Source organism: Vulpes vulpes, chromosome 14 (genome assembly GCF_048418805.1).
Source record: "Vulpes vulpes isolate BD-2025 chromosome 14, VulVul3, whole genome shotgun sequence".
Lineage (NCBI taxonomy): Eukaryota > Metazoa > Chordata > Mammalia > Carnivora > Canidae > Vulpes > Vulpes vulpes.
In genome coordinates, this window is record NC_132793.1 from 89,070,110 (window position 1) to 89,096,086 (window position 25,977).

Consider the following 25,977-nt stretch of genomic DNA (forward strand, 5'->3'; position numbering starts at 1 on the left):
GCTTGTGCACTCTCTCTCTCTCTCTCTCTGTCTCTCTTTCTCAATCAATCTCTCTCTATATATATTTTTTAAGATTTTATTTATTCATGAGAGACAGAGAGAGAGAGAGAGAGGCAGAGATACAGGCAGAGGGAGAAGCAGGCTCCATGCAGGGAGCCTGATGTGGGACTCAATCCCAGGTCTCCAGGGATTTTTTTTTTTTTTATTTCTTCAAATTTATTTATCAGGAGTGACTGAAATAAAAAATATAATTGAGTCCCATCATCATGGAAATGGCTTTAAGAGAAAACTGGTCAGATGAATATTATTGCCCTCAGGTGAGGTCATGATCTTGGGGTCCTGGGATTGAGCCCCACAATGGGCTCTCTGCTCAGCAGGGAGTCTGCTTCTCCCTCTCCCTCTGTGATGTCTCTCACTCTTGCTTGTGCACTCTCTCTCTCTCTCTCTCTGTCTCTCTTTCTCAATCAATCTCTATATATATATATTTTTTAAGATTTTATTTATTCATGAGAGACAGAGAGAGAGAGAGAGAGGCAGAGATACAGGCAGAGGGAGAAGCAGGCTCCATGCAGGGAGCCTGATGTGGGACTCAATCCCAGGTCTCCAGGGATTTTTTTTTTTTTTTCTTCAAATTTATTTATCAGGAGTGACTGAAATAAAAAATATAATTGAGTCCCATCATCATGGAAATGGCTTTAAGAGAAAACTGGTCAGATGAATATTATTGCTTCCCATTTTCAACCAATAAATAGTTGCCATTGATAAATACAGCCAGCAGTCTGTCAAGAATGCTCAAGATATGTTATATAATACAACATGCCTGTTCACAGGGGGAAAAACTAGGAAATAACTTATGTGAACTTCTTGATTTCATCATACAAGACAAGCACAAAAGCACCACCCATGCCTCTGAGAACATTGGACCATGCCCCCTTGAAAAAAGCTTTGGCTCCTTCATCACGGGCAATCTTCCTCCAGCAGTCGAGCGTGCCTGTGTACATGATGTCAGTTCCTTTGCGCCCTGACTGCATCATCATTCGGCGACGAACAGTGTCAAATGGGTAGGAAGTCAACCCAGCCACTGCTGTGACGGATTGTGCGATCATCCAGCTGATGAAGATGTGAGTATTCTTGGGATCTGGAAGCATTCCCTTTGCAGTGTCATAGATACCGAAGTAGGCAGCTCGGTAGATGATAATACCCTGCACAGACACGTTAAAGCCTTGGTACAGGCCCCTAATCCCATCAGACTTGTAGATCTTAACCAGGCAGTCACCGAGCCCTCTGAATTCTCTTTCAGCTCCAGCTTTGCCCACATCAGCTGCCCTGGACTGAGGTGGCACCAAACCACTGAGCCACCTTGGCCCCCCTAAAATATTTATTTTTTTATTTTTAATATTTTATTTATTTATTCATGAGAGAGGCAGAAAGAGAGAGGCAGAGACATAGGCAGAGGGAGAAGCAGGCTCCATGCAGGGAGCCGGATGTGGGGCTTGATCCCAGGACTCAAGGATCCTGAGTCAAAGGCAGACACTCAACCACTGAGCCACCCAGGCGTCCCTAAAATATTTTTTAAAAAGAATTATAACACCTTATTTTAAACTGATAACAATTTAACTTCCATAACATTCCTAGGCTACACTTTTACTTCTTTCTTACATTTTAGGTTATTGATGTTAAGATTTACATATTTTATATTGTTTAACCAATAACATCATAATTATGGTTATTTTTACTATTTTTTTTTATCTTTTAGAGCTGTAAGTGAATTATGCATCACAATTACTGTTTTACAGAATCTAATTTTGACTATACATTTACCATTACCAGATAGTTTTGTGTTACTTTCTTATTTTTTATCATGTTAATCAGCTCCTTTTAATTTCACTAAAGAAATCCCTTTAACATTTCTTGGAAGGCAGGTTTAGTGGTGATGAATTCCCTCAGCTTTTGTTTAGGAAAGTATAGGTCTCCATTTCTGGAGGACAATTTTGCTGGGTATAGAATTCTTGGCTGACAATTTTTTTCTTTCAGTATTGTAAATATATCATCCCTGGCCTGAAATATTTCTGTTGAGAAATCTGCTGGTAGTCTTATGGGGATTCCATTGTATGTAACTTCTTTTTATTGCTGCTATGACAATTCTTTGTCTTTGTCTTTTGACATTTTATTATAATATGGCACAGTGTAGCCCTATTCAGGTTCAACCTATTTTTCATCAAGTCTACCTACTTAGTTTATTTTTGGGTTGTCCAACATAGTTTTTAAAAATTTTTATTGTGGTAAAATATATGTAACATATACCATTTAAGTGTACAATTCCATGTTATTAAGTACATTTAGCCTTGTGCAACCATCACCACTATTCATTTCCAGAACTTTCATCTTCCCAGATAGAAACTCATTTATTAAAGACTCTCATTTTCCCCTTCCCCCAGCCCCTGGTAGACCTCCTGTCTCTATGAATTTGTCTACTCTAGTAGTCAGTTCCATATAAGTGGAAACATATGCTCATATTTGTCTTTTTGTATGTGTGCCTAGCTTATTTCACGTAGTGTATTGTCTTCACAGTTCATCCATGTTGCAGCATGTGTCAGAATTTCATTTTTTAGATGGAATAATTCCATTTGTGTGTGTGTGTATATATATATATATAATTCCATTATATGGATATATATATCCATTATATATATCATATATATAAGATATATGAATATAAATTATAAATATAAATATAAAATATTTATAAAAATTATATTTATAAAATATAAATACCACATATATTTTATATATAACTTATATATATTGTATATATATAATTTATATATAAATACCACATTTTGTTTATCCATTTATGCATTGATGTACATTTGGATTGCTTCCATTAACATAGCTTTAAAGGGATCCATTTAAATAGATTTGCAGTGTTTTCTTTTTGCCCTTCATCAGAGAGCCAGAAATCTCACATTTGAATATTATTTTTGATAGAAAAAAAATTTAATTGCCAACAATTGTTACCTTTCTTCCTTTCTCCCTCCCATCTTTTTTTTTTTAAAAAATATTTTATTTATTCATTAAAGACACAGAGAGAGAAAGGCAGAGACATAGGCAGAGGGAGAAGCAGGCTCCGGGCAAGGAGCCTGATGCAGGACTCGATCCTGAGACTGTGGGATCATGCCCTGATCCAGGGGTAGGTGCTCAACTGCTGAGCCACCCAGGCGTCCCCCTTTTTATTAAAGTAAATTCACAGGACGCCTGGGTGGCTCAGTGGTTGAGCGTCTGCCTTAGGCTCAGGGCATGATCCCAGAGTACCAGGATTGAGTCCCACATCAGGCTCCCGACAGGGAGCCTGCTTCTCCCTCTGCCTGTCTCTCTGCCTCTCTCTGTGTGTGTCTCTCATGAATAAATAAATAACATCTTTAAAAAAAATAAAAAACTAAATTCACTGACTCGTTCGTTCGTTCATTCATTCATTCATTCATTCATTCATTCATTCATTCGACTCTATGTTGACTATATGCCTGGCCTTGTAGGAGATACAGCTGTAGGTAGGGACAGTGTCCCAGCCCTGGTAGAGTTTACCTTTCAAAGAGACAGTAAACAATAGACAATAAAACAATCATTTCAGATGTGAAAAGTGCTATGAAGATGTTACCAGGGAATGTTGGTAGGTATACATGTATGGGGGAAAAATGGGGAGTGTACTTTGGAGTTCTGAGGACGTGATATTTGAACTGCATCCATGTCAGAATCCTGAAAGATCTCATCAAGTAGTCCATATTCCCTTTTTAAATTTTTTTAAAGGCTTTATTTACAAAAAATAAAATAAAAATTAAAAAAAAATAAATAAAGGCTTTATTTACTTGAGAGTGACACACAGCAGAGCAGGGGGAAGGATAGAGTGAGAAGCAGACTTCCCACTGAGCAGGGAGCCCAAGACTCCAGGATCATGACCTGAGCTGAAGGCAGATGCTTAACCAACTGAGCCACCCATGTGCCCCCATATTCCCTTTCAGTTGTACTCTGAAGCCTTTGGGGAAAAAAATAAATTTTCAATAGACAAAAAACTATATATGCAGGGAATACTTAAAAGACAACATGGGGGGAAAGCCAGTCAGATATACATTTTCCATAACTACTTGAGGAAAGAGGAAAAAGGAAGAAAGTCTCAGTGTTATTGCCTAAAACATCACCTGGCACAGAAGAGCATTGTCCAGAGTTCTGAACACAGTCTCCTGTGCAGCTCTTCTGAGGTAGTTTGGAGGCCTGGGCATCACCTGATCCAGAGAACAATAATCAGCACCGGAAGCAGTTGGTAAGAGCAGACAAAGGGGCAGATTTCTGTAAGGTAATGTTGGAATTTCAGTTTCCCAGTCGGCTGGTGTTGAAATGCTGCTGCAGAGTGGGACAGTGTTTGCAGCTTTGATTACAGGATGTTCTTTTTAAGATTTTTACTTAAGAGAGAGGGAAAGAGAGAGCACGGTCATGCATGAGCAGGGGGAAGCAGACTCCCCGCTGAGCACAGAGCCTGCCGGGCTTGATCCCAGGACCCTGAGATCAGGACTTGAGTGGAAGGCAGATGCTTAACTCACTGAGCCACCCAGGTGCCCTTAATGTTGCTTTTTATTTATTTTTTATTTATTTTTTTTTTCTTAATGTTGCTTTTTAAATGAGCAGAGAAGCTTCTACTTCTTCTCCTGGCCTGTTTTCTACCATATTTTGGAAACTTCTTCCTTTTTCCAGGAGCTCTTTGTGGAAAAGTTTGTCTTAAAGAGTTATAATCATTTGTGTATAAGACGGGGTTTTAAGTTTTTGTTTTCTTCTAGCAGATCAGGGTATTTGCGCCTGTGTTTTGGCAGGTCCACCACTCCCCCATACCTAGTGTCCTAGAGGGAGTCTCAGAGAAGGCAATGCGATGACCTCCCTGTAGACTAACTTATCCATTTATTCAAACAATGTATTTGGAGCATTGTATATGCCAGACGCTAGCTGAGGTGGACCTCAGAGGTGAGGAGGGTTTGCCTGGAATATATCAAGTAATCTGATAATTGCAATGCAGCAAGCAATAAAGACTGTGTCTAATAGCTCTAAGGGCTGCATCCACATGGGGCTCCCAGGCAATCCCTTCAAAACAAAGGGGTCTCCAGTTCTAGCTTTGCTAAGGACAAGCTTTGTGAGCTTAGGCAACTCATCTCACTTCTCTGGGCCTCACTTCCTCAACTATGGAATGACATAATAAATGAGTCTATTCTTTCAACAAATACTTATTAAACACCTACTTTGTGGCAGGCCTTGTGCAAGGAACTGAAAATCTTTTTAAAAGGCTAGATAGACCCCTGGTCTCAAGGGGCTTTGAAGTTTAATGGGGGAAAATATGCATAACAAGGGAAACCAGTAACAATATAATATTTTTAAGCATTCTACTGGTGCAATGGAAGGACAGAGGTGGAAACAAGTTGATCGAGCCTTAATGTCTGTGTGTGTGGCTTTCTTATTTGTCTGTTTTGTTTTGAGATGGTCACAGCTCCATGTAAGCCCTAGGCTGCAGTAGAAAGGAGGAAGGGGAGAAGTGGGAGGAGACATGTCTAAAGTCATTGAATTGAATTGAGACAATAGCCACTTGGCTATTGTCAAGGCAGGAGGCTGAGCTTAGCTATCTAGGAAGGACCCAAACAGATGTGAAGATTTCTCTTTGGGAAAAGACTGGGGTGCAGTGCAGAATAAAAACAATCCTCATTTAATCCACAGCGCTCATTAGATGCTAGAAAATGCTCTAAGAGCTTTATACACCAACTCATTTCACCCTTACAGTAATTTGGGAGGTTGCCATTTACTATTCCTGTTTTATTAATGGAAAAACTAAGCTAAGATCATGTAACTTGTAAATGGAGATGCTGGGAGTCCCACCCAGGCTGACTGGGACCCTATGCTCTTTAACCCCTTTGCTTGGGGCCTTGCTGTTTTGTGCCTCGCAGGGCAGGGTTTTAGGATGAGGCAGACTTGAGAGAAGAAAAGAAAGAGAAGAACTGAGAAAATATCTTTGGGACCACAATGCAGTACTGGCCATGCAGTGATAAGAAGTCAGATCCACTGCCTTAACCCTAAGGAGAACTGTAGAATCAGCATTTACCTGCCTGTTCTCTGGGTGGTGCCACTGAGCCAGGCTCCTAGACTATGAGAAATTAACCTCATTTGTGTTGGTAAAGTAGCCCCCCTTAGCCCTTTCCCTCAAGTACTTTGCACCTCGGGACAAGGTTCCTCCAAGCTTATTTCCAGAGAGGAGGGACTGCTGGTTTCACCAGGCCAAGAAGAGGCATGGGGGTGGCAGAGAAGACCGGATCCATCTTTTTTTGCCTGTCCCCCAGGAGCCACTTGAGTACAGCCAAGCTTCTGAGGAGAGATGGGGCCACCCTCCCTGCCCTCCTGCACAGCCAGGCCCCATAGCCCTGGAAAGGACTGACGTGGTGGTGATGTGCAGATCCAGCTTATGCCCTGTGCCTTCTTCCATCCTCCTTCCATCGTGCAAGAGCTGGGAGGGACTGCCACAGTAGCGCTCTGGGAAGAGGGTCTTCTGACAGGGGGATTTTCCCAGATCTTTAGGAAACACCACTGTTATTTTAACATTCACCAGCCTGAGTAAGGAACTTGTGCTACCATCCATTCATTCACAAAACTTTCAGAGCACCAATTACATGTCAAGAGGCTACGTGAAAAACAAGACATGGCCTCTCCCCTCAAAGTACTTAAAATCTGGTGGGAAAGATAAAACTTGCATAAGGGTAGTGATGTGATAGAACATGCTGGGCCCTGTGAGAAGGAAGTGGATAAGATGAAACATGGTTGATAAAACAAGAAAGGTTTTCTAGAGAAGGTGGTATTTCCTTAGTTGACACATGAAAGGAGGGGGGATATAATAATATGGTAATGGATTGCTCTCCAGTGTGAGCAAAGGCCTGGAGGCTGGAAACAAGGGGGATCATAGCCTGGAGTGAAAGAAGTGTGAACGGAAATGGGGGCAAATGCTGCAGTAATGGTTGGGGCAGGTTATACACAACCCTGAATTCTAAGTGATTTGGACATTGTTTGATGGGCAATGGGAAGCTATTTGGACAGCAGAGATGAGCATTGACTTGAAGAATAGTAATCCTGTAGTTTCGGAGAGGAGAGACCTTAAAGAGGCAATGTAGGTTGGAATTAATTTGATCCTGAGGAGCTTGGGAAAGTTGTTTTTTAAAATAATTCTTCTGTTTGGGGTTCATTAAGCTTCTTGGATCTATAGATTTATGTGGTTCCATGAAACTTGGAAAAATTCAAGCCATTATTTCTTCAAATATTTTTCTTCTGATTATACCAATCCAATTACATATATATTAGGCCAGTTGATGTCTCAACTCACTGATGCTTCTACGTTTTTCATCGTCTTCCTCTCTGTTTTATCTTGGACAGTTTCTATTACCATTTCCTCTGTAATATCTAATTGGTTGGGATATTCTGTACATTTTTTATTACCAGTATTTTTCATCTGTAGAAGTTCTATTTGGGTTTGGCTTTTTTTTTTTTTTTTTTTTTTGTCTTCTATTTTTTCATCATTTCTCATATCTTCAAACATGTGGAATATATTTATAATAGTTGTTTTAAAGTTCTTATATGGTAATTCTTTTTTTAAAAAAGATTTGTATTTTAGAGAGAAAGAGAGCATGAGTGGGGAGAGAAGCAGAGGGAGAGGAATAGAATCTCAAGCAGACTCCATGCTGAGCACAGAGCCCAAGCACAAGTCTCAGTCTCATTACTCTGAGGTTATGACCTAAGCCGAAACCATGAGATATTTAACTCTGATTAAATCAGCCACTCTGATGCCCCTAAAGTCCTTATCTGAGAATTCTATCATTTTTGTCATTCTGGGTCTGTTTCTATTATAGATTTCTTTTCTCTGCTTATGGATTCTATTTTCTTGTTTTTCTGTATGCTGAGTAATTTTTGGTTGGATGCTAGACATGAATTGTATGTTGATGGGTGCTAGGTTTTTGTTATTTTCCTTTAAATATATTTAGGTTTTGGGGAACGGAATCAGAGGCTTGCATGTAAATTCCACATGGGCAGGTCTAGAGTAGCCTTTAGGGCTAATTCAGCCCCACTATTATGGTGAGATACTTCCGAAGAAGACTCTACTTGTTGCTGTGGTGTAGCCAGGTCTCACTGCTCTGGCTGGTGGGAACACCGGTTGTTCCTAGCCCTGGGTAAGCATGGAAATCGTTCCACCTACTTTTCTCTATTTATTCTTTTCCTAACCTCTGTGATTGTCTCAGATGCATGTACAGCTCATTTCTCAGAGATTTAGAGAATCTCTTTCCAGTTCCTCTTTTCCCCATACTCTGTCCCCACAATTCTAGATGCCTTGGCTTCCTTGAACTCCAAACTCCATCTCCTCAACTTAGCAAGATCACTCTGCTCTGTGCTGTGGTCTGGTAGCTCCCCAGGCAATGAGGTGGGGGTACTTACCAGTTTTACCTGCTTTATTTCTCTTTTTTCAAAAATCACTCTCCTGTACTGCCTTTTGTCCAATATCTTTTACTCAGTTGTTTGAGGTGAAAGAATACACCTGGTCCCCGTTACTCTCTTATGGCCAGAGGCAGAAGTTCACAGGCCAGAGGAGAGGCAGGCAAGGTGATAGCATGAAGGGGCAAGATTGGTTGAGGCAGATTCAAGGGAGCTGGCCTATTGGACCCTGAATTTGTGAGGTAGAATCCATCATGGAACAGGAAGTCAGGAGAGGCAGATTTTCTTGGAGGGGCCTGAAAATAAGTTCACTAAATTCCATATGCTGCAAGACAGCTGTACTAGAGGCCTGTAGTTGATTTGGTTTGAACGTTATTACATTTCCTATGTGTCAAGTGCTAGGCTCCCTGTCTTTCAGTGTGTTATCTCAGCTGAGTAGTTGGAAAGGAGAGACAATTCATTAGTAGTCCAAGCAGTGATAGTATTGTCCTTGTTCCTTATTGCCACTTTGAAATCATTGTTCCACCCTCTTGCCTAAATCCTCTTGTTGCTTTGAATTGTGCGTCATCAGGGCAGCCTGGGTGGCTCAGTGGTTTAGCACCACTTTCAGCCCAGGGCGTGACCCTGGAGACCCAGAATTGAGTCCCACGGCAGGCTCCCTGCATGGAGCCTGCTTCTGCCTGTGTCTGTGCCTCTCTCTCTCTCTCTCTCTGTCTCTCATGAATAGATAAATAAAATCTTAAAAAAAAAAAAAAAGAATTGTGTGTCATCAGAACTCCATACCTGCTACTCTTTTTTATTGCATTATCTACAGATCTTCTGGTCTCTCCCTCTCTCTCTCTCTCTTTTTTTTTTTTTTTAAATATTTTATTTATTTATTCATGAGAGACAGAGAGAGAGCGGCAGAGACACAGGCAGAGGGACAAGCAGGCTCCATGCAGGTAGCCCGACGTGGGACTTGATCCCCGATCTCCAGGATCACAACCTGGGCCGAAGGTGGTGCCAAACCATTAACAAACCACCCGGGATGCACTGGTCTTTCCCTCTCATCCACTGAAGACTTCAACACCTGTCTTTATTCTTGGATCCATGTAGATCAGTGCCTCCTCATGTTTTTTAGGTCGTATCATATAGAGAAAAGAATAAAAATATGTGCAGCACCTTGAAGGAAATGGATTTGATGATCTTTATGAGCCTACTGTTATAGATAGAGGGGGTAGGAGCTGGAGAATTTAGTTCTTTCAGGTTTTTGAAATGGAGTCCCAGGATCGGGTTCCGCATTGGGCTCCCTGCATGGAGCCTGCTTCTCCCTCTGCCTACGTCTCTTCCTCTCTCTGTGTGTGTCCCTCATGAATAAATAAATAAATAAATTTTTTTTAAAAAAACCTCATATCAATAAAAGCTTGATAAATTTCACTATAATAAAGTAATAAAATTTTGCATGATAAAAGAACCACCGGGACACCTGGGTACTTGAGTGTTTGCCTTCGATTCAGAGCATGATCCTGGAGTTTTGGGATCGGGTCCCATGTCAGGCTACCTGCATGGAGCCTGCTTCTCCCTCTGCCTGTGTCTCTGCCTCTCTCTGTGTGTCTCTTAATGAATGAATGAATGAATGAATGAATGAATGAATGAATAAATAAATATTTTTTAAAAAGTTAAAAAAAAAGAACCCCAAAGTTAAAAGTCAACTGACAAACTGGGAGAAAATATTTATAGCATAAATCACAAAGGGCTTATATACCTAATATAAAAAGAACTCTTAAAAACTGAAGGATAGGGATCCCTGGGTGGCGCAGCGGTTTGGCGCCTGCCTTTGGCCCAGGGCGCGATCCTGGAGACCCGGGATCGAATCCCACGTCAGGCTCCCGGTGTATGGAGCCTGCTTCTCCCTCTGCCTATGTCTCTGCCCTTCTCTCTCTCTCTGTGTGACTATCATAAATAAATAAAAATTAAAAAAAAAAAAAACTGAAGGATAAAGACCAAAACCCCAATAGACAAATGGGAAAAAGACACAAACAGATACAGAAAAGATTAAAATAGCCCTCTAATATGAAAAAATGTTCAAATTCACTCAAATTAGATAAAGGCAAATTTAAAACTGAGATATAGAAATCTCACAAATAAATGGGTAAAAATTTAAAATGACTATGATTGTAGCATTAGCTGTTATCTCCATCACATCACATAACCATCATTTCTTTGATAAGTACATAACTTCTAAAATGTGAGAACATTTAGATTAAGATCCAATCTCTTAACAACTTTGAAGTATATAATACAATATTGTTAATATAATCAAAATGCTGTTAGAGCTCTAGAACCTATTCATCTTCTAACTGTAAGTTTGTGCTTTTTGACCAACATCTATCCAATTCCCCCTGGTAACTACCATTCTATTCTGTTTTTACAAGTTCAATTCTTTTGAGATTCTACATATAAATTATATCCTACTGTATTTCTTTCTCTGATTTATCTTCCTTAGCACAACGTGCTCAAGGTCCATCTGTGTTATCCCAAATGACCAGGATTCCTTCTTTCTCGTGGCTAAATAATATTCCAGTGTGTGTGTGTGTGTGTGTGTGTGTGTATCTCCCCTCTTCTTTATCCATTCATCCATTTGTTTATCTAACTTACGTTGTTAAAATATCTTGGCTATTGTGAATAATGCTGCAATAAATGTGGGAGTACAGATATCTTTTTGATATCCTCTTTTCATTTCCTTTTAATATATACCCAGAAGTGGGATTGCTGCGGCATATGGTAGTTTAATTTTTGAAGAACCTCCATACCATTTTCCATAGTGACCAAAACAATGTACACTCCCACCAACAGAGCCTACGTATTCTCTTTTCTCCACACCTTTACTACCACTTGTTACCTCTTTTTGATGAGGTGAGGTGATCTCTCATTATGGTTTTGACTTACATTTTCCTGATGAGTGGTGATGTTGATCATCTTTTCGGATACCTGTTTGTCACCCTTATGTTTTCTTTGGAAAAATATCTATTTAGGTCCTCTGCCCATTTTTAAATCAGGTTGTTTGTTTTTATACTATTGTATAGTTTTTATATTTTTAGCTATTAACCCCTTATGTGGTTTGCAAATATCTTCTCCCATTCTTAGGGAGCCTTTTCATTTTGTTGTTTCTTTTGCTTTTTAGTTGGATGTAATCCTATTTGTTGATTTTTGCTTTTGTTGTTTGTGCTTTTGATGTCATATCCAAAAGCTCATTCCCAAGACCAATGTTAAGGAGCTTTTTTCCCATGTTTATTTCTAGAAGTTTTAGGTTTCAGGTCTTATGTTTAAGTCTTTAATCCATTTTGAGTTAATTTTTGTGAATGGTAGTAAGATAGAGGTACAATTTCATTCTTCTGCATGTTGTCATCCAGTTTTCCCCACACCATTTATTAAAGAGACTATCTTTTCCGCAGTAAGTATTCCTGGTTCCCTTGTCAATATTAATTGACTCTCTGCCTGGTTTGGTTTGTTTGTTTTCTGGGCTCTCAATTCTGTTCCATTGGTCTATGTGCTTGTTACTTTGCTTGTTATGGCTTTGTAGTATAGGTTGACATCAGAGAATGTGATGCCCCCAGGTTTGTTCTTTCTCAGGATTGGTTTGGCTGTTGAAATTCTTTTGCGGCTCCATTATAGACTTTAGGACTATTTTTTTCTATTTCTGTGAAAAATGCCATGGCAATTTTGATGCAGATTACAACTGAGTCTGTACATGGTTTTGGGTAGTATGGACACTTTAACAATATCCTTTACATCCATGAACACAGGTTATTGTTCCATTTTTGTGTCTTCTTCAATTTCTTGTGTCAAAGTCTTATAGTTTTCACCAAAGAAGTTTAACCTTCTTGGTTAGATTTATTCCTATTTTCACTGTTGTAGATGCTAGTATTAGCATAGATTGTTTTCTTTCTTTTTCAGATATTTTGTTGTTAATGTTTAGAAACACTGTTTACTGCATGTTTATTTTGTATACTGAAACTTTACTGAATTTGTCAATTAGTTCTGATAGTTTTTTGATCATGTCTTTAGGATTTTCTATATATAAGATCAGAGCAATATAAGCAAAGACAGTCTCACTTCTTATTTGGATACCTTTTATTATCTTTTTCTTAACTGATTGCTCTGGCTAAGAGTGGTGACAGTATGATATCTTTGTCTTGTTCCTGATCTTAGAGGAAAAGCTTTCAACTTGTCACCATTATGATGTTGGCCGTGGGTTTGTCATATATGGCCTTGGTTATGTTGATGTGTCTTTCTCCTATACTCAATTTATTGAGCATTTTTATCATGAAAGGTTGTTGTACTTGTCAAATGCCTTTTCTGCATGTGTTGAAATGATCATATGATTTTAATCTCATTCTATTACTATTATCACATTCATTGATTTGTGTGTTGAACCACCTTGTGTTCCAGGGAAAAATCCCATCTGATGATGGTGAATGATCCTTTTAATGTGCTGTTGAATCCGACGTGGGATTCGATCCCGGGTCTCCAGGATCGCGCCCTGGGCCAAAGGCAGGCGCCAAACCGCTGCGCCACCCAGGGATCCCTGGGGTTGCTAATAGTTTGCAGAGATATTTGCATCTATATTAATCAGGTATATTTGTCTGTGATTTTCTTGTCTAGTAGGCTCCCTATCTGGCTTTGGTATCGGGTAATGCTGGCCACATAAAATTAGTTTGGGAATGTTCCTTTCTTTTCAATATTTTGGAATAGTTTGACAAAGATGGTCATCGACTCTTCCTTAAATATTTAGTAGAATTTGCCAGTGACATCATCTGGTCTTGTACTTTTCTGTGTTGGGAGATTTTTTGTTTGTTTGTTTGTTTTTGTGTGTGTGTGCATGCATGTGTGTGTGTATTGGGAGGTTTTTGATTATTGATTCAATCTACTTACTTGACACTTGTCTGCTCAGATTTTCAAATTCTTCATGTTTCAGTCTCGGCAGGTTGTACATTTCTAGCAATTCATCCATGTCCTATAGATTATCCATTTTGTTGTAATAAAATTTATAGTAGTCTCTCATGATCCTTTGTATTCTTGTAGTATCAGTTGTAATGTCTCCTCTTTCATTTCTTATTTAGTTGAGCCCTCTCTGAGTCACTCTGGCTAAATATTTTTTTCAATCTTTGGTTTCTTCTTTTAAAGTTCTTAGTTTCATTGATCTTTTTAGTTATGTTTCTGGTCTCCATTTATTTCTGCTTTGATCTTTTTATTTTCTTCTTACTGAAAGCTTAGTTCTTTTTTTAGTGCCTTGACATGTAAAGTAAGGTTGTTTATTGATGTTCTCTTTTGTGTCTTAATATGGGCATTTGTAAATAAATGATTTTCTGTAGTGGTATCATTGTTTCCTTTCTTCTCATCTTATGTGTACCTGTTAGAGATACTTATTTTTATAAACTTCCCTCTCAGAACTACTTTTGCAGCATCGCATAGCTTTTGATATGTTGTGCTTCTATTTTCCTTTGTTTCAAGATACTTCTTTGTTTTTCTTTTGATTTCTTCTTTGGCCTATTTATTCAGGAGCATGTGTTTTAGTCTCCATATATTTGTTATTTTTCCAGTTTTCCTCCTGTTATTAATTTCTGGTTTCATACCACTATAGTCAGAAAAGATACTTGATATTTTTCAATCTTTTTAAATATGCTGATTTTTTTTCTATGACTTACTTACATGTGATGTATTCTGGAGAATGTTCTGTGTGCACTTAAGAAGAATCTGTATTATGCTGCTGTTGGCTGGCATGTTTGTATATGTCTGTTAGGTCCATTTGGTCTATAGTTCAAGTGCTGTGCTTTCTCATTGTTTTTCTACCTAGATGATCTATTGTTGGAAGGTAAGGTATTGAAGTCCCCTTCTATTATAGTGTTGTCATCTATTTTTTCCTTAAAGTCTGTTAGAATTTGCTTAATATAATTCAGATGCTCTGAAGCTGACTACATATATATTCATGATTTTTATGTCTTCTTGATGAATTGCCCCCTTATCACTATGCAGTGACCATCTTTGTCCCTTTTAACCATTTTTGGCTTAAAGTCAATTTTCTCTGATATTAGTATAGCTACCCATGTTCTTTTGGCTTCTATTTGCATGGAGTATCTTTTGCCATTCTTTTGAATTTTTTTGTGTTCTTGGAGCTGAGGTGAATCTCTTGTAGCATATAGTTGGGTCTATTTCTTTTTAATCCAGCCAGCCAGTCTGCTTTTTGATTGGAGAATTTGGTCCATTAACATTTATGAGAATTATTGACAGATAAGGACTTACTAATGCCATTTTATTTTGGCTGTTTATAATTCCATTTTTCTTTTCCCCTGGTTGCCTTCCTATGGTTGCCTTTTACTGTAGCAGCATGCTTTGATTCCCTTCTTCTCATCTATGTGTTGCAGATTTTTGTTTTGGAGTTTCCATAAGGGTTTATATGAAAAATCTTATAGATACCACAGTGTATTTTATGCTAATAACAATTTAATTTGATTGCATATAAAAAAACCTCTGCCCTCTCCTCCCCCTTTTTTACATTTTGGATGAGACCATTTACATTGTTTACTGTGTATTCATTAACAAACTATCGAAGCTATACCGAGGTTTCATACTTTTGCCTTTTAATCTTTGGTGAACTTTACTAGCATATCACCACATTAACAGTGTTAAGGTATTCTAAATCTGACTCTATGCTTATCTTTCCCAGTGAGCTATCTCCATATGTTTTTAAGCTACTAATTAGTATCCTTTTGCTTCAGCTGGAGGAACTCCTTTTAGCATTTCTAATTTAAAAAAATTATTTAAAGTAGGCTTATTAAAATAATATTTTATACTATAAATATTTTTTAAGTTGGGCATGGACCCCAACATGGGACTTGAACTCACAACCCTCAGATCAAGACCTGACCTGAGATCAACAGTTGGATGCTTAACCCTTACCTTTAGTATTTCTTACAATGTGGTTTGGTGGCAATGAATCCCCTCAGCTTTTGTTCATCAGAGGATGATTTTATTATTTCACTTTCATTTCTGAAGGACAACTTTGCTGGGTAAAACATTTTGGTTGGCAGGTCTTTCATTCAGCATTTCTTGGAATATATCATTGTACTATCCCTTTGCTTGTAAGATATCTGGTGAGAAGTCCATAAAGCTTTATGGGTGGTTCCTTTGCATGAGAGAGTAAAAGTTTTTCCTCTTCAGCTTTTAAAATTCTGTCTTTGGTTTTAGACCATTTCATTTATGTGTCTTGGAAACCATTTCAGGTTGAAATTTTGTGATGACCTATTAGCTTCATGAACTTGGATATCCAGTTCTCTTCCCATGTCTGGGAAATTCTCAGTCATTATTTCTTTAAATAATCTTTTCATTCCATTCTCTCCCTCCTCTTCTGGGACTGCAGTAACACATACATTGTTTCTTTTGATTGTGTCCCATAACTCCTATAGGCTTTGTTCCTTTTATTTTTTTTTATTGCTCTTCTAATTGTTTAATTTCAACTCATCTGCCTTCTAGTTCACTGCCTTGCTCTTCTATCCGTTCAACTATACTGTTGAAACTATTGGATTCTTCAGTTCATTGTATTCTTTGGTTCTTTTCTCTTTGAGCTTCTCATTTTGTTCTTGTATTGTTTTCCTCATACTGTTAGATCATTTATGTGTTCTCTTGTAGCTCTGAGCATCTGTACTGCAGTTATTTTGAATTCTTTGTCGGGTAAGGCCTGCATCTCCATTTCTTTGGGTCCAGTCACTGGACTCTTCCTTGGGGAGAGACATGGTACCCTCCCCTCTTCTAGACTTTATGGACTGATTTTGGTTAGAGAAGCCTTTCACTTGCAGGTAGGGGCACACTGGATTGTGTTGTGACCCAGGCCTAGTGGTGCAGGGCAACAAATGTAGGGGTGAGTGGTAGCAGTAGGTCCAGTTGGGGCATGATGTCTCTTTGGCTCAAGCCACTGGGGTCCACACTATTGGTAACAGTGTATTACTTGATGATCACTGCAGGGGCCTGCAGTGCCTGTGAGGGCTCTTGGGCTTCGCAGCCATGCCTCTAGGACCAGTAAGTAGCAAGGGACCAGGGCAGGCAGCATTGGTGGCTGGGGCCAATGGTGTGCACATACCCCACTGCATGGGGCCAGCTGTAGACACATAGGTAGTGGCAGAGGTCACTTGCAGACAGAAATTGTAGCAATAGGTGTCAGGGCAGGTAGCAAGGGCTAGGGTCAACTATAGGCTCCCTGGCATTAGCAGAGGCCCTGAGTGTCAGCATGCTGTCCCAGGACCTCACATTCTACCGCTGAGCATGCATACTGCAGTGGAGGTCGGCAACAGGCATCAGGTTGCACAAAAGGTGGTGAAGGGCATGCGGGTCCTCGGCTGGGCAGACCAGCTCTAGCTGCAGTGGGCATGGTGGTGCTGGCCAGGGACATGAGGGACATGAGGCTTGGTCTTGACCTGCAAGCAGTGCTGTCTTCTGTAGCTGGACTGGGGGTGTGCACAGCTGGAGGGGTAGTTACAGGGAAGTGTGATGCTGGCCAGTGACAGAAGGTGGGGCTAGGTAGTCCTGTAACTGTCAGTTTCGTGGTTCTGACAGTGGCATGGTGTTTATGTAAATTTTAACTCTTGGCAAGGCCGAGTGAAGGGTATGTATGTGGAAACTAAGATTTTTGCAACTTTTCTAACTTACAAATTAGTTCAAAGTAAAGTTTAAAAAAAGCTTGAAGAGGTGGGAGGAGTATACAGTGGAAACCAATTAGTACAACTGTGATTTTTTTCTTCCCCAGCTGCCTTCAGCTGCTTTGGTACAAGTAAGCAGGCAGATGATGTCAGTGACTCCAGTCTAGGACACGTTCTCGAAGGCTGGGTGAGCTGCGTGTCAGTTTGGGTCGTCTGGGAAGCAGACGCAGATGGAGTTGGAGCGCAAAAGCTTTCTCACAGGCAGGAAGGGGCGCACCCCAGCTGTGTGCAGCCATCGGCTGGGGGCTGGCAGAGAGGAGCTTGTCCTCAGCTCCTACCCTGACAGCCGGGGATCAGGGCTCACTTTGGTCAGCTGTGTGACGGCCTGAGGGGCCCCTCTCCTGGTGCTCCCGGGACCCTATTTGGAAACCCCTCCCTTAATGTGGGGGATGAGAAGGCACCCTGGTGGCGCTCGGGCCCCTACTTAGCAGCTGGCCAGGCACAGGACGGGCTTCAAAGTGGGCTAGAGCCTAATGGGAGCCGCCCGTGGGAGCCAACTACGAAGTCACAATGAATTGATTTTAAGGAGCTGCAGCTGTGATTAGACTATTTTTAGCCACAGGACTCAACCAGCTTTCAAAACCTACTAATAAGAGCCTTGCTGTAGCCGCGAGTAAAACCGGCACAAAAATTTGGCTTTTAATTTGACTGCAAGAATCTGCTCTGTGAGGAGTTGGCTTAAGAGGCCAGTCCAAGGAAGAGAACACTTTCCACTGACAAGGTGAAGATCGACTAACACATCTGTCATTTTTTAGAGTAATTCACTTAGTAAATCTGTCTTCTGCTGCTGCTCACTTAGTGTGAGGTATGCCTTTTGGGTAAAACAAATCCTCTTCCCCCCTAAATGTGAGAGATGCAACTTGGTATCGTTAGATTCTGCTCCACGGTATCCTCCCCACTGCCACTCCCCAATAGTGCAGCCTGCGAGCAGTTGTTCCCAGAGCCTGGAGGGGCTCACCTGACCCACACTTACTGCAGTCGAGGCCAGGCTGGCTGGTGCTGGGCCCTGGGTCCCTGCTGCGTCCTGAGGGGCCATGGGTGGCCCAGGAGGAGAAGGGAATGGAGAAGGAGGGATGGAGGGGACGACTGGCGGCAAACATGACAGAGTCGGGAGTACACAGGAAAAGCCAGTCCGTCTTTACTGTAGTGAGTGCAGGATACAAATAGTTTACAACAACCTCTAGCATTTTCTTAACCATTTGATAAAAAGTTCACTATAATATTTATTGTATAATGAAGAAAAAACAACACATTCAGGGAAAAATTGAGATTAACTTATTTTTCTTAAAAGGTTCATCTCAAGGATGGCAACAAAGTCCAGCTTGTGCCGCCAAACGGTTTACATGATCAAACCGTGTACAGCTTCTTGTGTGAACTGTTGACTACAAACATTTACCAAATACATAAATCTCTTTTTTAAAAAAGCCATTTTAAATATAGCAAAGCAGTGTCTTCTTGCACAGCAAAGTGAAGAAAGTTTCTACAGAGAAATAAAAGTTTTACATTTGTAAAATCTTTTTCACATTCTAATCTAGCTTCTTATGATCCAATGCCAGGAGTTTTCTGGTTCCTTATTTACTATGTATTTCTTGTGCGCATGATGGTTAATACAGAAAATGTGTTAATGCTTTATTAGTTGTCCTTAGCGTTAAAGGAAATGGTAAAACATGTATTGTTCTTTTAGAACAAACCCCTGATTTAGTCTCGAACACAATGGACATAATTAGGGCTCAAAGGATGGAGTTTTGATCGGGACCACCTGCAGACGTACAGTGGTGACTTTCACTCTCAATGTAGGACCGGTTCAGCGCCCCGCGGGAAGGACAGCTGTTGGAAACTGTACTCGAACCAGTGCGGTGTCCTCTAAGCTTTTTTTGTTTTTGTCTTTTAGTAATAAAATACTTCATCTGAAGGATAAAATTTTCTTGTGATGGTGTCATACAAAACACACAAGTCTAAAACAGTAAGAAAAGTCAGTTCTAAAGGAACACCATCCGTGTCTTCCCCGCTCTGAGCTGCTTTCCACCCGGAGATGTGCGTGTGGATGTGTTTGTACATGGAGTCTGGGGGAGGGGTGTCTGTCACGTCCGTGCGCTCCAGGTCACACTGGGCAGACAGGGAAGGGTTAACAGTCAAATATTCACTTCCTGAAAACGGAATACATTGTTACTTGGTCAGTGTAATTGAAATACAAACTCCGAGCCTCGTGGAATAGTATTTTAGAAAACAGTAGTTGTACTGATTATAAACCTGCATAGAAAGAAAGACGATTGAGATACAGTCAGAAAAGCCATCTCATAAGGCACACAAGAAAATAGACAGTAAATGCGAATGTGGTAACTCCTATTCCAAGGTACAGCAGAAGTTCATGAACGTGCATGAAGAGGAACAAAAGAATCACTTAACACTTTCAAAGCTATAAATGGTTTACAAAGTGGTAAGGATTATCTTGGAAGTTCAGTGTTGGGAGACTGTCTTGTTTCAATCAGGTGTGACCTTATGAAGAAACGTGCCTGTATGCAGTTCAGGAAAGTAAGGACATTTTAAGGAGCAACTGATCCTTTCAGAAGGAGAGCCCGACGGCCATACTGACAAGAGGACAGGGCAGGCTACCCTCCCGTTTGGGGCCTCTGTCGAAATCTACTACCCAAACTGTTAACTAAAACCGAATTCCGTCTTGTTGCTTTGAATACCACAGGTTTATCCTGTACCTAATACCTATGTGTCAGTCAGGAAATCTGGCTGATGATTTGTCACAAATAGCAGATGAGGAAAATGTCAGAAGAAGGCAATTTAGGGGGAAAAGCAAAACATAAGTAAAAATTGTAGGTAGCTGCTCGACATTAAGTTGAAAATACAAAATAGCAGCAATTTTTAAACCCTTATTTTGAGTTGCTCAGGAAAGGGAGTATTTAAAAACCTATGATGAAAGATATACAGGACTTTGAATTTTGTTTGTGGCACAAGCCCACGAAACGGACGCTTCGTTGTCTTCCCGGAGGAGGAAGGCTTTTCAAAGGCTCCGCTGAGTGCAACTGGGGAGCCGGGCCAGCCAGCGATGTGCCTGTGAGAGAATTTCTCCCCACACCAAAGTGCCACTTCGATGTGCAGAGAGTTCAGAATGGTAGTATTTTATAACCAGCTGCATCATTCTATTTGGGGGGTGGGGGGGGAGCGGGGAAAAAAGATCCCTTCCCCCACAAATATTTTTCCCTAATCATTTACCACTTATAAAACCTTTGTGCTCATCTACTATTTTGCCATGTTCTCTAATATTAAATTAGTTCAGCTTTTCTACTATATTTTTTCCTCACAAAAGGCAAGTTTTAAGTAATGCCTTATAAAATCTGTAACAACACATTTTATATTTATGCAAGATGAACTTAACACCAGTTTTTTTTGCCACTTTGCTATTTATGTACACATATAAAATATATAATGATGCTCAACCCATACAGCACAAAGATTACAATGTAACATCACACATTCACCACCAGTGAGGGGAGAAACCCCTTTATACAATCCTCTGAAAAGACTGGGCTAATAATTAAAATCCAAAGTACAGTATATTTAACAAAATAGTAAATGTTAAACAGTGAATACTCTACTTAATAAGGATCTCGCCTTTTCCCCCCAAATTGGCGGCAATCCACAAAAATATACTTTTTAATCTGGTGACCATACAATACATAGGTACTTACATCAAAGGTGATAATATATTTAAGATGCTATATACACAAAAGAGTTTGGCTCAACTTTTAATTTACATATAGAATAATAAGTGTTCATGGCTTTTTTTTTCCAAGGTTCTGCTTGCAAGATATTTTTGTTTGTTTTTTTTTCCCCTCTTAAAATAAAACTAAAAAGTTAAAACAAGATAAAGCTATTCTCTTAAAAAAAAAAAAAGTTACAACATACAGCTTTGGCTTATATAAATAATTCATAGCAGAATGTGTTCAAAAGTAGTGAATATAATTTTATATATAGTCATCAATTCATAAGGGTGTTTTCTTTCATATAAAATATACATGAGCTAAAATCAGTTTCTTTAAGATATGAATGTAAAAAGAAACTTCTGACATAGTCCAATTATAACTTAATATATTAATTTATTTTGTTAATGCTCTATATTTCTAGGCTAGTATTTTCTGAATATCTCATGCGTGTTTTCTACTCTCTCTCTTTTTTATTAGCTAAAGATCACTTCTTTGACCCAATACATTTTTGCACGTGCAAAACATTTATGTGTGGGGCTTTTTTCTTTTGTTTTTTAAAATATCAACAGCCCTTCCCATGCACCCCTCTGCAACAGAGACCCATGCCAGGCTGGGTAATTAGTATAAATGACATTTTATGTACAGTATTGCTTTCTTGATTCCTGCTTTTCTACTGCTCTGTTCTACAAAGCATTTTTTCTTAAGTAACTACAGTCACTGCACAGTTAAATAAAACAAGTAGGGGCCCTCTAGGTTTCTGCAAGCTAGTGTGGGAGAATTATATATGGGTACACGTTTCTCTGCAAAAACTGGTTATCTTATGAAACAAGTAGTCCAAGGAAGTGCCAGACTAGACTCTGCCTACGGGGTGCTTTGTTTGCCATGGGACGCACATCTGCAATCTACAAGGCAGGTAAGTGCCTGATTCTGTATGCAACACACACCCACACATACACACACTCACACCCACATACATATATATATATAAAGGGATATATATGTATGTATGTACATATAAATATATTTAACTCATGTCCTTATTTACCAATTTAGATATGTAGGGCAGTTCACTGCAGTAACACGAAGTATGAACACCAGCCTGGAAGCCTTAGGTCACCCACGCGTCCATCCTCATTCGCTTTACAGAAGGGCTTTCTCTGTCCTCCGTGTTTGGGGGTCGGCCAAGCACAATTGGAGAATGGAAGTCACCCCGTGGATCCTCCCGGTCACTACCATCATAGGAGCTGCTTGAGCTGCTCAGACTGTCCACAGGGGAGCGCCCCATTTCCTGTCGGGGCTGGGGGGGCTGGGAGGGCTGGGGCGGTGGTGGCTGCTGCTGCTGTGGCTGCTGCTGCTGAAAGCCTGATGGGGTCATTCGATCCCGGGGAGGTGAAATTGGTTCTGACTTAATGTTGATGTTTTGGTTGGTATTAATGGATAAATTCGAACCCTGAGATAACTGCCCTCCAGCGCTGCAGGAAAGAAAAGATGTTAGATGGTTTCTGAGTGCCTTTGCATAACCGGAATGATACCGCAGACACCCCCTGACTGACACTATCAGAATTCCCCCATACTGCTTTTAACGACCTCTCTGTGGAAGGAAAAAAACAGGACAGTCGAGAGCTTTGGTGACTAGTGTCCCCACCCACCCCCTTGGCCCTTCGGCAGATGAAGTCTCCGAAGCAGTGTGTCTAATGCTGCATATGGACCAGAACAGGAGAGGAATGACTCGGCCTCTGAATTTGGCTTCCTCTCATCCTTGCTTTCTTCTCTGCTCTCGTCCTGGGACAGGCACATCTCATCTCCTCTCACAGCAACTCTAAGAAGGCAGTTAGTCACCTGGCTGTCTTTCCCAGGTGAGGAAATGGCACAGACAGGCCACCTCGTGCAGAGTAGCAGAGTGTGTGGACAGGCTTCTCCCTCAGGCTGAGTGCCAAGCCATCTCCACTCACTTCTGCACGGCTCTCTGAGGGCCAGTGGGCAAAGAAAATCAGAGAAGGAAAATAACCTTAGCTTTCTCCGCGGACAGGAGGGGAGAATAGCAGAGGTTGGGTATCTGTGTGTGAATCTGGCTACTGGGGTCCATGGGGTTGGTCGAAACATGCTGCACACACTGTACCGCACGAGTTCAACAATGAGAACATTCCTTATGGGCAGGGTGAAGGGACAGGAGTGAGAAGACCTTATGGTGGTGCCCAGGGGGTATCTGGCAGCACTAGTAGGAGGGGAAAGCAGGATGACGGAAAGCCTGCTCAGGTGGAGGACAGCATCTCAGAAGGAGGACAGAAGAGCACTCCCAGTTGGCCTCCAGGAGGGTTGGCTGTTTATTTTTCTGTTCCCTTCGTCTACTGATAATCACCAGAAGGAAAAAAAAATGTGTGTGGGGTGAATACCTCTAAGCTGCCTTTGTTCCAACACTGGAATCAGGTACACGGGTGAGGAAGGAGGGGGCGACTGGGTGGCTTAGTGGTCAGCTGGTAGGTAGAAGGGAGGTGCATGTGGGTGATGTCTTGCCTCAGTACCCCTTGGTTACTATCTGAGTCTACCTCCACAGAAGAGAAGCCTTGCCTCCCAGATCTCCTCAGGGAATGCCTACTTTGATCAATATCCAAGCTATTACCTAGAGTCACATAAAGAAAATATTTTCTCCAAACACTTGTACCATGTAAAAAAGAATCCTTTCAGATCGTCACATGAAAGTAAACAGTGAAGACCATAATTGATGGAAAAATAAAGTGCACAGGCTGAAAGGAGAGATTTGGAGACAATTTCTAGTTACTCACACCAGAGAGCTGAGGGCTGCTTGTCCTAAATGGTGCTGTTGCCAGGCTGACACCTGTCCCAGAGACAGCATGCCCGGGGAGTTGAAGCCCTGCAGGGCCGACAGGTCCGCACTAGTCAGCGAGTAATCTAGGACAAGGAAAGAACTGTTGCTCGTGTGTATAAGGAAGGCTCAAGTAAAATGTTTTTCACAGAGTAGCTCCAAAGGTTCCCAAGTTGAGAGAAGCCAGGTACTTCCTAACATAAAACACACAGGTCTAAACCCACAATAGTTTTTCTTTGGGAGGTTTACAGGTCCTCACTGTATCTGCTTGTCTGGGATTATTTCACTAAAGTCAGTCTCAACTTTGTACTATATGTTTACAGTTTCATGTCTCACAATAAGTTGAGATACTTTTTCCAGACTTGTAAATAGAAATAATGACACAGCCATTGCTAAGGGATGTTCATACACAGCTGTCATTTTACACATGCCCTCTGCTACCCCCCTGAAGAAGGAATGACAGATCAGATGGAGCCTCGAGCAGCAGATCTTCTATTCTTGATGTACAAGGGGAGCAGGAAGGACACAGCGCCCTTTTCCAGGCGGTGGCCAGCTCAGTGGCCTAGAGAGGACATTATCATTATCACACAACTGACGAACTGCAGTTGTTCACAGTACAGGGGCTGTCAAAGATCCTTGTGCAACATAACTTCAAGTTCATGAAAAACCTTATGTGTTTACAAGAGTATAATATAGAATATAGCTCATTGTATCTGAATGCCTCAGTCATAATCACTTTGGCCAATACTTGGGACATTACGTATCATTCACACATCGGTTTATTTCAGTTCTTCATTAACACTTGTCTTTTCCATTTAGTTTTAAAGAGAGGTGGCAAAAACTCTTCTACTTTTAACTGCTTTTTCATGTCTCAAGAGACGTATTTAAAGAAGCTGGTCTTAGTGAATTAACATTAATAAAAAAAGGACTGAGTGGAAAGAGCATAGTTAGTGCTTATGATTCTGCGTTCCTCTACACTTTGCTCATGCTACAGTCTCTCTGACCGCCTCATCCACTCCCACGGCAGGTGGCGCAGGGGGTCCCTCACACTGCGGCCTTCCACAGTGCCTCCTGCCACCCCTAACTCTCTACCTCTGGGTCCTCCCAACTGCCTACTCGATATGTCCATTGTCCATGTGGATGTCTCTCCAAACACCTCAAATTTGACACCCAAACCAGACTCCTCTCTCCTCCTCCAAACCTGCTCCTTATCTTGATAAATGGCACCAACATTCACTTCATTGTTCATACCAGAAACCTGTGGGTGTTTCTGATACTTCTCTAATACTTCCACCGCCAATCACCAAGGCTGATTGGTGCTCCGTACAGTCTCAAACCCGCCCACTTCACCAGCTCTCCTGCTATGCCACTGGGATCCACTCCTTGGGCCACCAGGCTCGCCTCCTGTGTGGTCTCTTGGGATGCTGTTTTGCCATGAACACTAGCCAAAGTGATCTTAAAATAACAAATATGGTCACCAAATCTCTCTCCCTAACAATCTGGCTTCTTGGTGCTCTCAATATCCAAAATCTTCAACATGGCCTACAAATTCTTACTTACCTCTACAGTTTCAACTCTGAGCACGCTGAACCATCCCCATCCCTCCCGCCAGGCTCCCATCTCCTGGCCTTTGTACACGGTGCTCTCTCACCCTGGAACACTCTCCCTGCTCCGTCCGACTGGGTCACGTGTGTCCCTTTAGTGTAGCCTCAATGTAGCTCCTGCCATGACTGTAACTCAATTATTCCCAGGGCTGCTTGTCCTGTGTCTGTCTTCCCGGGCAGGCCCTGACTTCTACTGTGAACCATATACTCTTGTGTGCCTGGCCCAGTACCTGCCACATAGCAAGTGTTCCATCTGACCTGAGTCTGACTCTGTACAGAAAAAGGCAGGTGACACACTACAGAAGGATAAAAAAGGACATGTGTCTAAAAAGGGCAATGAAATACAGTAAAAATAATATGGTAAAATCAAGCCAAATACATGCTTGCAAAAGAGCACAGGGACCAGGTCAGGTTAGAGATGGAATGAGACTGAGGCCAAGGGCTGATGGTTTTGACAGAATTGAACTCCATCTTTATGTTTCGGTAATTCCTTCTGGACTTCAAAAAAAATAAGTTCTTGCTAATCCATCCAATAGCATTTCTAAAAACAAGCACAGTGGAACTTCCATGGCTACGGCTATGGGAAAGCCTATCAGGAAGGGTTC

At 41.0% G+C, this 25,977-nt stretch overlaps 1 protein-coding gene and 1 pseudogene across 49 annotated transcripts in view; both read right to left on the minus strand.

Moving 5' to 3' along the window:
* Nucleotides 1–620: 620 nt before the first annotated feature.
* On the minus strand, nucleotides 621–13,489 carry LOC140595274 (ADP/ATP translocase 2 pseudogene; annotated as a pseudogene).
* A 4,853-nt stretch (nucleotides 13,490–18,342) lies between these two features.
* MEF2A (myocyte enhancer factor 2A) overlaps nucleotides 18,343–25,977 on the minus strand; it is a 166,376-nt gene continuing 158,741 nt past the window's right edge. For all 49 annotated transcript variants that reach the window (XM_072737148.1, XM_072737146.1, XM_072737141.1 and 46 more), the window contains 2 exons: nucleotides 23,728–23,854; nucleotides 18,343–22,416 (listed from right to left, as the gene is read on the minus strand). In XM_072737148.1, coding sequence (XP_072593249.1) covers nucleotides 22,053–22,416; nucleotides 23,728–23,854 — 491 coding nt within the window. In that variant the 3' untranslated portion in view covers nucleotides 18,343–22,052. The remainder of the gene's footprint in view (nucleotides 22,417–23,727; nucleotides 23,855–25,977) is intronic.